The 13,532-nt window shown below is 60.0% G+C and overlaps 1 protein-coding gene across 2 annotated transcripts in view; it reads left to right on the forward strand.

Moving 5' to 3' along the window:
• ADCY1 (adenylate cyclase 1) overlaps positions 1-13,532 on the forward strand; it is a 92,006-nt gene that overhangs the window by 36,305 nt on the left and 42,169 nt on the right. For both annotated transcript variants that reach the window (XM_059397154.1, XM_059397153.1), the window contains exons 4-5: positions 2,761-2,872; positions 11,928-12,055. In XM_059397154.1, the coding sequence (XP_059253137.1) occupies positions 2,761-2,872; positions 11,928-12,055 (240 nt within the window). The remainder of the gene's footprint in view (positions 1-2,760; positions 2,873-11,927; positions 12,056-13,532) is intronic.

Genomic DNA, 13,532 nt, shown 5'->3' on the forward strand with positions numbered 1-13,532 from the left:
CTTGTGCAAAGTCACCATTTCCTTCCACCCACATGCCCTGGGGGGGGGTGCCACGTTTCCCAACAGGTGCACGTGTAACAGCTCTGAGATAAGAGAAGAAGCCGAGACTGGGTCCCGTCCTTGACGGCACGAGCCCCAGCCTAGCTTCCCTGGCCACGCTCACACAGGGTGAGAGGTGCCTTCCTCCAGCCCAGATGTGAACATCTCACTGTCCTCCTCACCATCCTTGTTAGAATCCCTCACTGGTTCCCCACCCCATCAGGATTAAAGACCCAAGTCAGTACTCCACTCACAAGTAATAAGGCTGATGCCTTCAGGAACAGTGGTGTAAGGACATCTGTAAATCCTCTCCTCCATAGAAGCCTTGACAGTACTGACAAAGACTGTCAGAGTCCGCGTTGTCAGAGCACCGGACATGAGCCAAAGCCTGAGGAATCCAGGAATGGTATTTAAGAGAAACAGCTAAATCTTGGCAAAAGCAGTGAGCTTTGTAGAGTTCTCACTTACCCTGTTCACTCTTTTTAGCTCTGCGATGGCTTTGAAAACCACTGGCTGCAATCTCAGTGAAAACCTGCCCACTGACAGCCACCTGAGGGGACAGAATGGGGTTAGGGCTTTGACAAATTCTCAGAGAACTGTCCTTATTTGACTGTCTGGGAATTCCCTGGAAAACCTTGCTCAAGGCTTGTCTTTATTTTACCTGACTCAACACTCAGTGTGAACAGCTTTTGCCCTGGGACATTTGTTAAAAACAATCAGTGACAATTGTTTTAACATCATAGCTGTCACAGGCAGTGATAGCAACTGAGGCCAGCAGCAGGGCACTAAAATCTTAAAACTGGGGAATGAGATGTCTGTCAGGGCTCTGTGAATGTTTCTGGGAATCAGAAGATCACGCCAAACGGTAGGGCTGTGTGCCTGCTCAGGAAGGACCACGAGGACTCTGGGCTGTCCTTAAGGTCTTGAGGCTGACCTTGAGGCCATGTGCAACCAGGAAGAGTAGAGTCAGGCAGAGCTGGAATCTGCTTGGCTACGTGCCCATCATCAAGGACTGAGAGACTTACTGGCTGCAGGCATGTGAGGAAATTTCTGTCTAGCCATTAGGCTAACCAACCAGAGATTTTAATGGTCTCACATGAGGATTTGTTAGAAAAGTCACTGAACAACAGCAACAAAAAGTCACTGAACAGATAACAACATAAATAGCAACAAGAACAACCCCAATCCTGAGGGTGGGAGGTGTTCTCAATTTCAGACTTGCCACCTTATACTATTCAGTTTTCCATAAGAACATGTGCAATATGCAAAAAACACAAATGTATGGCTCATGCAGGAATGAAAAAAGCAGTCCATAGAAGCTGTCCTAGAGGAAGCCCACACATTGGACTTCTAGATAGAATTAATTCCCCATTTTTAAAAAAGTTTTTATTTGAAAGAGAGAGAGAGAGAGCATGAGTGGGGGAGGCGTAGAAGGAGAGCGAGAAGCTGACTCCCCGCTGAGCAGACAGCCAGACATGGGGCTCCATTCCAGGACCCTGAGATCATGACCAGAGCTGAAGGCAGATGTTTAATTGACTGAGCCACCCAGGGGCCCCTAAATCACCTGTTTTACATACATTCAAAGAACAAACTGTGTTCAAACAAAGGAGAACATGAGAAAGACTTCCAGAAATTCTGACTTTGAAAAATATAATACTTAAAATGAGAAGGTCACTGTGAGGTCGGGGAGGGGTTCCACATTGAGCAGATGTGAGCAGGTTGAAGAAAGAATTGGTGAACTTGAAGACAGGCAGTTGCGATCGTGGAACCTGATGAACAGAATGAACAAAGGGTGATGGAGCAAGAACAGAGGCTCAGAGACTCCAGGGACACTGGCCAGTCCAACAGCACACCCATGATGAGTCCCAGGGGAGCGGAAGAGGGCAGAAAGAATATTTGAAAAAGAATATGGCTCAAAATACCTCAAATTTGATGGAAGGCTCTCACCTACACATTGGAGAAGCTCGGTTAGGGCACACACAACAAGGACACTATTAGACATGTTGTAATCGAGCCCTAAGGGCCAGACACTAGGAGCAAACCTGGAGAGAAGGCGTGTCACAGGCAGGTGACTGCCCACAAGACCAATGTGTGATTTTTCACAGGGAGGGCTGGAAGCAGGGGCTGGGGTGGCACGTTCAAGGGCGGAATTTTGTACCAGGCAGAATCACAGTGAGAGCACCGCTGTGCTGCGTGAGGCAGAGGGAGCCTGTGCGGTGGGGGGTAGGGGGTGGGCGCTGTTGTTTCGACCACCCCACTCTGTAGGAATCAGACGCCCACACACCAGGCTTCCATCCCGCAAGGTAAGGCCCTGTCCCGACGCACACCCCAGCTGGGGCTCCACAGCGGGGCTGCGACAATACCGGGGCTCTGTCGCCTGTCAGCCGGCAGGAGGGAAAATGGCGAGAAGGCCCACTCGCATCCTACAGGCAGCCTTGCGCTCACTGGCTGCTGGCCACTGGCCTTCTTGGGCTGGGGGCAGGTCTGGTGGCCATGGAGTGTGCCCCGCCCGTATCCTGGGAGGTCAGCAAGAGCCCTGTGGCCGCATGGGCATTCCTGCTTCCCCCAGCCATGTCTATAACGGGAACCCGGACACTTCCCTTCCAGCCTGCCCTGAGGAGTAAGCAGGTTCATGTTGGGGGATGGTGAGGGCAGCCCTCTGCGCGGCTCTGGGCCCCCGCATGCCTGTCGGGGAGGCAGCCTGGTGCCTTTTCCTTGCAGCATCCTCTTCGCGGACATCGTGGGCTTCACGGGCCTGGCGTCGCAGTGCACGGCCCAGGAGCTGGTGAAACTCCTGAACGAGCTCTTCGGCAAGTTTGACGAACTGGCTACGGTAAGTACAGCCCCCATAAGCGCAGCCCCCATAAGCACCGCTCCCATACGCACCACCCCCGTAAGTGCAGGTCCCTGGAGCTGTGGGGGGGGGGCTGGAGCTGTGGGGGGGGCGGGGGGAGCCCAGCTGGCTGTGCCTGGTGGGCTCCAGGGTACCACAGCTCCCGCCCGGCCACCTGAAATTCCTTTGCACAAAAGAAAGTGCTCGCCCTCACGTACCCCAAGTACCTCTAGGTGGGTCCGAGCTGGAAGATGCTGGCTGGTCGTGAGGCCCTGCGCAGGCTGCCCTGCCTTGAAGGTCATGTCTGGGGTCAGCTGGTGATGTGTGACGATGACAGAACCCCCTGCATGTGGCAGGAGAGTGCTGGCGTGCTGAGACCTTTCTGGGACCGGTCACATTCAGCCCCGCAGAGGTCAAGCCCAGGCCTCGCTAACCAGCCCGGCCTGGGCTTTGGTATGGAGGCAGCTGCCTGCCTGTGTTCCTTGGACCTTGACCCCTTCCCTGTTCTGTAAGGACTTGGGGGGACCCAGGGACATAGAGCCACACCCACCGGCCCGGCCAGCCTCCCTGGAGGTGGATGCAGAGGGGTCCTGAGCAGGTGGTTGTAAGGGAGGGAAGCTCTGCTCAGAGTCAGGACTCTTCTCAGGAAAGATCACTGTTAAAGGGCTTGCTAGAAAGAGTGGAAGATGTCATCACACTGGCTGCAGTCTCGGCACTGAGCACGGGCGGGAGAACACTCGGTGTAGGGGGCGAATGGCAGGCCAGACCTGGACGCTGGCCCTGACTCCTCCCTGCCGTTTCCTTGAGGGGTGGCAGGAATCAGAGACGTCCAGCTGTGATGTCCAGATGGGTCGCGCTAGAACCCTTCCTCCTAGGGCACACCGGCGAGGTCCTGGGCCCGTGCCCCATTGGACCCTGTTGGTGGGAGGCTGCTTCCTCTTTCCCAAGATGAAGGTAGGAGGCAGCTCGGCACCGCAGGCGGGCGCTGCTTCTAGCCATGAGGTCGTTCCACGGGGTGTGGAGCTGCCTGTCCCTGGAGTCCCAGCGGCCTGTGCTCAGGGGTCGGGACACTGGGCTCGTGCCCTGGGAGCTGCTGGGGCTCTGCCCACACGAAAGTTCGCCGGCGCCTTCTCCCTACCTGACACCTGCGGTTTGGGGAAGTACATGGAGGAGTGAGGAGTGTGAGCGTGTCCCATGTGGCGTGGGGAGTGTGAGCACGTCCCGTGTGGCGTGTGTGGCTCGCTGGCACACGGGAGCTCAGCACCTCCTGTGTGCGGGACTGAACGTGTGTTTCGTCCAGTGCCTGGGCGCCTGGTGGCCCGGGGCTCTCTTGCTGCTGCTCTGAGCTTTCCTGGGCCGCACCAGCCTCCTGCCCTCCTGAGGAAGCTTCCGGATGAGGCTTCTGTGGCCACCGAGCTGTCGGAGCACCTGCCGCTGGTGGAAGGCTGTGCCCTACCCCCACTGTCCCTATCCGTCTTCCCAGCGACCAGAGGTCCGCATCCTGGCCGCAGTGGGGACGTGTTTGCTTGGTGACTTGGTGATGAGCAGTGCCACCCGCCCGGCTGCCCCTCTCACCCCCCGCTGCCCCAGGGGACTGTCACCACCCCACTCTGGTCTTCACAAGAGCACCTGCCCCTGCCCCCAGGACAGTGGGGTCTGTAGACTCTCCCCGTGTCCTTCGGCTGGTGTTCTCACTCTGCGTCTCTACTCACGTCCCGGCTGCTCATTTTCTCAGGTACCGAGCGAGGGCTCTGCTCTGTCTGCGTCCCCTTCCATCCTGCCCCCTTTGCTGCCTGTGTTCTCAAGCTCTGCTGTTCGATTCCTAAACATTTAGGGTTCTGAGGTCCTCTTGATGGACTAACTCTGTCTTTTTTGGGAGGGGGCAGAGGGAGAGACAGAATCATGACAGACCCCCGCTGTGCCTTGAGCTGGATGAGGGGCTAGATCCCAGGACCCTGAGACCACGGCCCGAGCCAAATCTAATGCCGGGCACTCAACCGACTGTGTCACCCAGGCGCCCCTAATTAGTTCTTTTTTAAGAAATGACCCTCTTGGGACCCTTCGGGAGCTCAGTTGGTGAAGCGTCTGTCTTTGGCTCAGGTCACGGTCTCAGGACCCTGGGATCGAGCCCCACATCAGGCTCTGGGCTCAGAGGAGTCTGTTCTTCCCGGTGCCCCCCACTTGTGCGCTAACACTCACGCTCGCTCTCACGTAAATGAGATCTTGAAAAGAAATGTTCCTCTTTACCTGGAACCTAATTTTGTCCTGTGTTAGTATGTCTGGTCTAGCTTCCCTTTGATTATTGTCAGGAAGCGTGTCTTTTTCATCTTTTTCCACTGCCCCCCCAACCCCCGCCCATTGGTTTGTGTCCTTTTAAAGGGCTGGGTTTGCCTTTTCTACCCGGAATCCGACAGTCCGCATTCGCCAGGTTGTGCAGCCCACCGTGATTCATCTCTGTTTCTTGTCATTGTTTTACTTTTCCTGCTGGTCTGTGAGTTCTGTGATGTGGCCCCTTGTGCCCGTGGTGGCCGACGCGTTGGCGCCGTAACCACGGGGACTGCCCGGGGGTCTGCGGCAGAGCCCTCGACTCCGTCTTCGAGGCTCATGGGACACGTCTGTCTACTTGGCCCTTGTGACGTTGTGCACGTTGTACGTTTTGTCATAAACCCCGTTCTGCATTGTTACCGTTTATGCTTATTCCCCTTTGACGTGAGGAGGCACAAGGGCAAGGTCGTGGGGGTTCATTCCACCGCTCTCGGCCGCGTGGGATTGGTGGGCACGTCTCCACGCGGTTCTGCTGCTGGAAACAGGGCATGCGGGCTGGCCACGAGTCCTCTCAGTGTCCGTGTTTCTGAGAAAACTCTTCATTTTTGTCCTCATATGTGGAATTTCTTGTCACTGGTGCAGAATGTGGCTGACAGGCGTTTCCTGGGTTCTCGCCAAGGACGGCGCTCTGGTCCTCCGGACGAAACACGCGGAGGATGTCTTTTTTCTCTGACCATTTGTAAGATTTTCCCTTCACTGGTGGCTTTAAGCGATTTGATTTGGATGTGCCTCCTCGTGGCTTCCTTCCTGGTGTTTGGGGTCCCACCTCGATCGGTGTACGGGTTCCGTCATCTTGGGAGGAAGCTCTCGGGTTTTCCTGATGCGCCTTGCCCTTGACTGTGGTGACCCGCATCGGAGCCGGCGTTAGTTATCTCGGTTCCTCCGAGTGCTCCCGTGCAAACCAGTCCGAGGGCGGAGCTCGCCGGGGAGTGTGTTCACATCCGTCCCTCCTGTGCCCCGTCCTTTCTCCTCCTCGGGCTTCCCTTGGGCTTAAGCCAGAGGCCGGGACCCGCAGGGCAGCTGCACGGACTCACTGGGACCCTCGCATCTTGTGCCTTGGCTTTCTGGCCCAAGAAACGTGAGAGGCGGAATGGCCCGTTGGCCCGCTGTCCCTCCTTGCCCCACCGTCCTTGTCCCGGGAGCCGCTCCGAGCTGTCGGTGCCGCGTGCCTGGAGCGTGCCCACCCGCGGGCTGGGGGTCATGGCTGGGTGGCGCTCTTTCCGCAGACGTGCTGTGCACGCGCCATCGGGCTTGCATGCGGCAGACCGACGGGAGAGCGAGGGGCTCTGGCTGGAACGTGCAGTGCAGGAGGGAGGCTGGAGTGGGGCCGAGCGCAGTCAGAACCCGGACCAGCTGGGAGGAGGACGCGGCGTGCCTGTCGTCCACGCTCCGCTCGGGCTGACCCCAGGGCAGATGTGAAGTGGTCAGCGTGTGTGCAGGATGGCCCGAGGGGCGCGACCCCTGCTTCCAGAACGCGGGTGCACACATGGGTGCGTGCTGTCGGGGAGGCTGGAGGGACGGTCCCAGAAGGACTGTGGTTCCCGCAGAGTCGTGTACCCCGAGTTTTACTTTTCGGAGCTTCCTACATTGCTTGGGATGAGGCTTTCCTTATTTCTTAATGAGCAAGAAATCAACATCATTTCCCGAAAAAAACAGTAGTGTCTGGATTTCCAAGGAACTTGTTTCTGGGAGGCCGTCCGCAGAAACTCGCCCTCACCCTGCCTGCTGGCGGCCGCCCCGGTGCTCCTGCGAGGTCCCTGGGAGGTGGGAGCGGCAGCGGAAATCAGGGTGTCCTGCTCTGGGTGCTGTTTCCTTGGGCAGACACTGCCTTTGCCGCTGGAGGGCTGGCTGCACGCCCATGGGCCGCGTGGGGTTGTGGTGGCCCAGGGACCACCAAGGGAGCATGTCCTTTGCGTGCCCCTGAAGGTGGAGTCCCAAGCAGACAGCTTGAACCACGTTGGCATGTCCTTTCTGGGAGAAGGTTCCGTGGGCCCTGGAGTGTGACCGTTATTGCCTGGACCATGGGTGTTGGCAGGGGGCTTGGGGACCTTCTCCCCAGGGTCACTCACCGGTCCTTCCTGCTCTGCCTGCTTCTGGGGGCAGAGATGTAGCCTGGGGGTGTGCCTCAGGGGTCCCTCAGGGAGGTGACGTCCTCTCTGCGTCCATGGCGGCTCAGAGCTGTGGCATGGCTCCTCCTAGGAAGGTGTGGGGAGCCCAGCTCATGTGATGCTCCTGGGCACATGGTCAGGGAAGATGCAGGGAGAGGCATGGTGGCCTGGGCAGGTGGCCTTGCCTGCCATGCAAGGGAGGAACGCGGTTGGTCCCCCGTGTGACATGGAGGAGGCAGGGCTCACTGCGGTGCGCCTACTGTGAACAGTCTAGCCTAGATGATGGGAGCAGCCTGCACAGGTCAGACCCGGCCCTGCCCTCAGGGGCTCCAGAACTCGTGTATGGAAATTTCTCTCCTGTGTGGTGGGCAGGGGGCGTGGCAGCCTCTGCCGGACACCCCTTCCCTCTTGTCGACACTGGCTGACGTCTGTCCTGTCTTGCTTGGTCACGCCTTTCCTCCGAGTCCTAGATGTCACCTCACCTTGTGCCCACAGCCTTGGCCCTCGCCCTTCTCTTGAGCACGACTGGTCACAGCGATGCCTTGTCACCCGCCCAGTGGACAGATTCCCTCTGGGCCCCGTCACCTGCTTGTCACGTCAGGCATCCTTCCCTCAGCAACCTTGTTCCAGGCGGGGTACTTGTCTGGGTGTAATTTGTGGATGGCACTGACCACCAGCACAGAGCCGGTGCTGTGTGTCACAGCCCCTCAGTCCCAGAGGACGGGCACGGCAGGGTGTGTGGGAGGCTGAGGGGCTGGGGGACCATGGCCGGGATCGCTCAGGGTTTCCACAGAGGAAGAGGTGAGGCCGATGAGGGGATGTGGATCCTGGGCTCCGGGTGGCCCCTGTCCTGGCAACCCGGCCTGGGGGACAGAGCGGGTTTGCAGTTGGGTGTGGGGGTGCAGAGAGGATGTGGGGCTGTGGGCTCCGGACCCCTGGGGTTGGTGGAGTAGGAACAAGCAGGACCTAATTAGCAAGTTCCCCTGATGCCCGTCAGGACATAGACAGAAAACGGGAACACGCACATCGGACCCTTGGGGCCCCCTCCTGTCACCTCCCCTGAGCCCGCAGGCCACCAGCGCTGGGGCTCGGGTGCCTGGGTTTTCCCTGTGTGTTGGGGAGCCTCCCAGAAGCTCCAGCGGTCTCCCCATTCCTCCCCTGGCGTGTCCATCGCCAGCTCCCGGCCAGGTGCAGCGTGTGTCGTGGTTCCCGTGGCTCCCACGTGTGTGACCCCCCCTACCACCTGCTTCCTGTCACGTCACACCTAGGTGCTGGGGCAGGTGCCCCGAAGGCGGGCTGCTTGGCTATTCACTGGGTTGCGTGTTTCCTGTCATTTTTCCCGCTCTTGTTAGCTCGTGATTCTCTTAATAGAAGAATGTTCTCACGTCCGCTGATGGGTGATCCTCCCAAACCGTACGTGCTTGGCTTGCGGCACGGGTCCGTTTTCCAGATGAGGGATCCGTGCCCTAGAACCTGCCAGGGGTGAGCAGGGAGCTTCTTCCTCCTGGTGCTCCATTCCGGGTGTTACTGGGGTCTGTGGACTGGGTGTGCGTGGACACCTTCTGTCCGTTCCCGCTGCGCACGTTCATGACTCCCACCCGTGGGCGCCCATCCTGGCGCCTCTGGTCTCCCTTGGACAGGACTGTCCCCCACCCGTGTCTAGGGACAGCGCCACATAGACGCGGCTTCTCCGGGAGCCTGGCTTCCTCCCAGAGCAGGTAGGTGGCCTGCTGATATTCGGCCTCTCAGAGCACGGGGACGGGCATATTTTTTTGAAAAATAACAGCAAATTCTGAGTTTGTGTGGGTGTTTCCAACTCACCAAATAACTTCACTCCTTCAATTTTTTTTTTAAGATTTTATTTATTTATTTGACAGACAGAGATCACAGGTAGGCAGAGAGGCAGGCAGAGAGAGAGGAGGAAGCAGGCTCCCCGCTGAGCAGAGAGCCCGATGCAGGGCTCGATCCCAGGACCCTGAGATCATGACCTGAGCCGAAGGCAGAGGCTTAACCCACTGAGCCCCCCAGGCGCCCCTCAATGTCATTTTTAGAAGTGTGTAAACTATTTGCACAGCTCGGTTCCTCAGTGCAGACCCGAGACAGGGGTGCGAGGGAGGACCGCCCTGCCCGCGAGGTCAGACATCGTGCTGCACGCGGGGCTGTCCTTCGGGTGCTCTCTCCGCTCCAGGCACCAGGAGCAGGTGCGCACAAGTGACCGCCTGCTGCCGGGAGGTGCCCGTGATGGGCCCATCTGGGGCTATGAGACGGCCCCACAGCAGGACAGACATCTGCTCCTGGACAGTCCCTCCTGGCGGGCGGAGGATCTGGGACAGCAGGCCCCCATCTCACCCAGGGGCCCGCGCAGACGAACAGAGCAGATGCCGTAGTGGAACGGAAGTGGAAGCAAATGGTGACGTGTGCCCCTCCCAGTGATCGCCACTGCTTACGTCATAGGGTCCCTGCCCTCTGAGGCCCCCGAGCTGCCTGCATGGCAGGCCCGGCCGGTCAGAGCTCCTCGGTGAGCCTGCAGTCCCCACCCGGCGGGCTCAGCATGAGGCCTTCCCACCTGGATCCCCCACAGCCGTCTGGATTCCGTTGGCTACTCCGCCCCCCAGCCTGGGTGGAGGGACTGTCTGGATGCGGAGGACAGAGGTCTCGGGAGCAGCTGTGCTGTCGTCGTAAAGGTTTGGGCTCAGCTCCAGGAACCACGGGGACGATTTTAAATCAAAAACACACCAAGGTCAATGAAAACACCTCTTTGGTCTCTCAAGCTGGTCAGCGACAGCCAGGACATCGGACAAGAGAAGGACAAGACGAAACGTTAGCCACTTACTGCCCCCATCTGCTGGGGGCCGCGTCCTCTCCCAGCCCTGCAGCGGCCGGCCAGGAGGAGCCGAGGCTTTGTGCTGGGGGACGGTCACCAAGGTCACGTCTGCCGCTGACAGGCTGCAATCAGGAGGCTGTGGCCCTGGATGCCCCCTGCTAAGTGGCTTTTCCCCTGGCCCTCATGTGGGGATCAGCCGTGCAGAGCAGTAACGTTCACGCTCGGGCCTCCCCGCGGGCACCTCCCCTCCTTCACGCAGCTCACACGCACCTGCCCATCCCGACACAGGACACGTAGAGAAGGGCAGGAGGCTGCAGGGGGCACAGGGACGCCCCATGCAGGGGCTGATGGGCACATGTCACTCTTGAGGTACCAGCTCTGGCGATGGGTGCCCCCCCCGAAATCGTCAGCAAGAATAGTGCCGACCCCTCCGTGGGCATTTCGGTGGGCGGGCGCCTGGAACCCCAGACTGATCCCTAGGAGGACATCTTGACAGCCAGGAACGGGCTGAGGCTTGGCAGCGGCTCCTGGTGTCCTGCCTGAGCCCTGGGCGGCGGGCCAGGGAGAGGGGGAGAGGAGCTCCCAGTCGCTGGCCTGCTTTGACGGCTGGGGACAGGGACGATGGGGACAGGGGGTTCCAGTGTCCAGCTCCAGTGTTGCCCGCTGGCCTGGAGGCTTGGGGAGCGTGGCCAGAGAAGCCTAGGGGGCTGACTCCCAGGGCCCAGGCCTCGGCTCTGCAGTGGGGATGTCTGCCGCCAGCCCTCTGCCTCTGGGCTCCCCAACATCGTCAATGGGACAGGTCGCCCCCGGCATGGCCTTCCTGTGGGACGCCGGGACGTGCTCTCAGAGCAGGAGCTGTGGGGTTCTGGGCGTGCAGGACATCTCGGGACCTGTGAGGTTCTCCTCACCTGGGACGCGCTGGCGAGACCAGCCCCTCGCAGAGGCCCACGGGTCCGAGGCCACGGGACCCTTGCAACGTGGAGAGAAGCCATGCTTCTCAATGCCTGTTTGTTTTTGGAAATGTCCTGTGTTTTCATGAAATTTGGAGTGTGGACGGCAGCGGATTTGCTGTCACTTTTCTGTGCGTTAGTGCATTTCGTAGAGTGTCTCCACTGTATGTCGTGGTGGACGTCCACAGACAGGACCCGCTCATGGGAAGGAGTTTTGTGAGGCTGTCCATTATTTTAGGGATGTGAATGCGAGCTTTCTGGGGGCGTCTGAGATGTGAAACTGCAGTCACAGCCATGTCACAGCCATATCACAGCCGAGACCGATGGGCTGGCCCACGGCAGGCGCCGGAAGCCCCTCCCCCTGGGACTGAGGTGGGCGCGACAATCTTAGTGTTGGATAAATGCTGTGGCGGACGTTCTGGGTGTCCCTGTGGGTGGTGAGGTCAGGGTGCAGACCCTGACGGTCCCCTTGGGGCTCAGGGCCCTGGCAGGTGATTCTTTGGTGACAGCTGCCCACATGTCCCTTGGACCTCCACCTCAGGGACACTCGGGGGCGTGCACCTGCCCGACGGTGGCTGGTGTGTGTGTGTGTGAGGGGTCTGATGTGACGCACAGTGTCCGTCACGAGGCCGTTGGAGCCGGAGGCCAGGAGGGGCGCTGTGCTGGGCACCCGGGGCAGAGAACATCCCCGGGAAAGCTGCTGGCTCTGACTTGGGGCAGCTTCCCAACCTTGAACGGGGCACGGGTTTGGCCAGGTGGGGTGGAACCCTGTGTGGGAACAGGCCTGTGCTCCGGCGTGCCAGCCCCCAGGCGCGTCACTAACGTGTGCTCTGTTCTCTTGGCCCCAGGAGAACCACTGCCGCCGCATCAAGATCCTTGGGGACTGCTACTACTGTGTGTCGGGCCTCACCCAGCCCAAGACCGACCATGCCCACTGCTGCGTGGAGATGGGGCTGGACATGATCGACACCATCACGTGAGTGCGTGCGAGGACCCGTCCCCCTCATGCCCCCATGGGCCCCGCGGGCCTGCGCTGTGCTGGCCGGTCTGTCCCGAGGGGCCGGCGGTCCCCTGGCTGCAGAGAGCTGGGCTGCACAGTGAGGCGGGGTGGGGGAGCTCCCGCCCAAGCTGGGTGCCCCGAGACCTCCCATCTGTGGTTTGCTGGGACGTGTCCTCATCCGTGGCCATCTGGGGCGTGGTCCGGGATGCATCAGGGGTGCAGGAAGGTACCAGCTTCACCACTTAGCTAGACAGGACACCCAGGGAGTCAGTGGGGAGGTCCGGCTCCAGTCCAGCCAAGTCCCACTGAACGGGGCTGCTCGTGCTCATCTTCGCACGCAGGGGTGTGTGGGGGCTCTCTGCCGAGGGCGCTCCAAGGGAGCAGGGGCATCTCCCGGGAGCACCACGGGCCGACTGGACCTTTCAAGCCAGCCCCTTCCTGTCGGAGTGGGATGAAGAGTGAGGGATCCTTTGTCGTACAGGGAAGGCATGGGGCTGGGGGGCCGAGCTGGCGGCCCCTCTGAGCAGTGTGGAGCAGTGGGTGTGGTCCGGGGGCATGAGGTTAACGGGGACCGGTGTAAGGGTCCACACTCGGAACCGGGAAGTGGTGGCCGCACAGTTGTATGGGAAACACAGAAGAACAGAGAGAGAAATGCAAACCAGGAGGCGTGGTGGGGCTGACCTCGCAGACAGGCCCTGCAAGGCAGGGTGGGGGCATCCATGAGCATCCAGGAGGGGGTCCCTGTGCCAGTGGCGGCAGATCTGTGGTGGAGAGACAGACGCCCAGTGCTGGGGTCAGGGGAGGAAGACAGCCCAGGGATGCCAGCGGTCTGCTGCAGCTGAGGGGTCCTCTGGGTGGACGGGGGCTCCAGAGCAGGGGGTGGTTGGGGCCAGTTCATGCAGACCCCGTGGTGATTCTGGGGAGCTCAGGATCGGGGGACACTGCTCGTTCCGCCCCGGGGTGACCCGCTCACCAGCTGCACATCCATTAGGGTTTCTCACTGTGCAAACATGACAGTTCTCCCATGTGTGCGCTCAGGACGGGCTTGCGAGGGGGGGGCGTCTCCTGCCACTGGACGGGGCGGTGCCAAGGATGATACCAGGGAGGGGATGGATCTTCTGGAGGGCAGGTGCGTTCAGGCCCCGCCCCCTGACTGGGTGCTGACCACTCCTGAGGCTGGAGAGGGGTCCAGCCTGTGTTCCTGGTCCGGCGGGTGTTGGGAAGGTTTCAGTTTCTGTGTTGAGGACTACACCAGGAACTGGTGTGGAAGTGAAAGCCCAGGGCTCCCCGGGAAGCGTGTGGGCAGCTCCTCTGCACGGGCCCCTCCAGCTGCAAAGTGTCAGACTTGCACATCAGGCCAGCGTGCAGGGCAAGGCCGGGTGTCTTGGTTTGCGGTGCTGGATCAGGGGGCATAGATGGCATGGGCTCTGTCCTCCAGGACCCACCCTTGAGC

Source organism: Mustela nigripes, chromosome 4, assembly GCF_022355385.1.
Source record: "Mustela nigripes isolate SB6536 chromosome 4, MUSNIG.SB6536, whole genome shotgun sequence".
NCBI classification, from domain to species: domain Eukaryota; kingdom Metazoa; phylum Chordata; class Mammalia; order Carnivora; family Mustelidae; genus Mustela; species Mustela nigripes.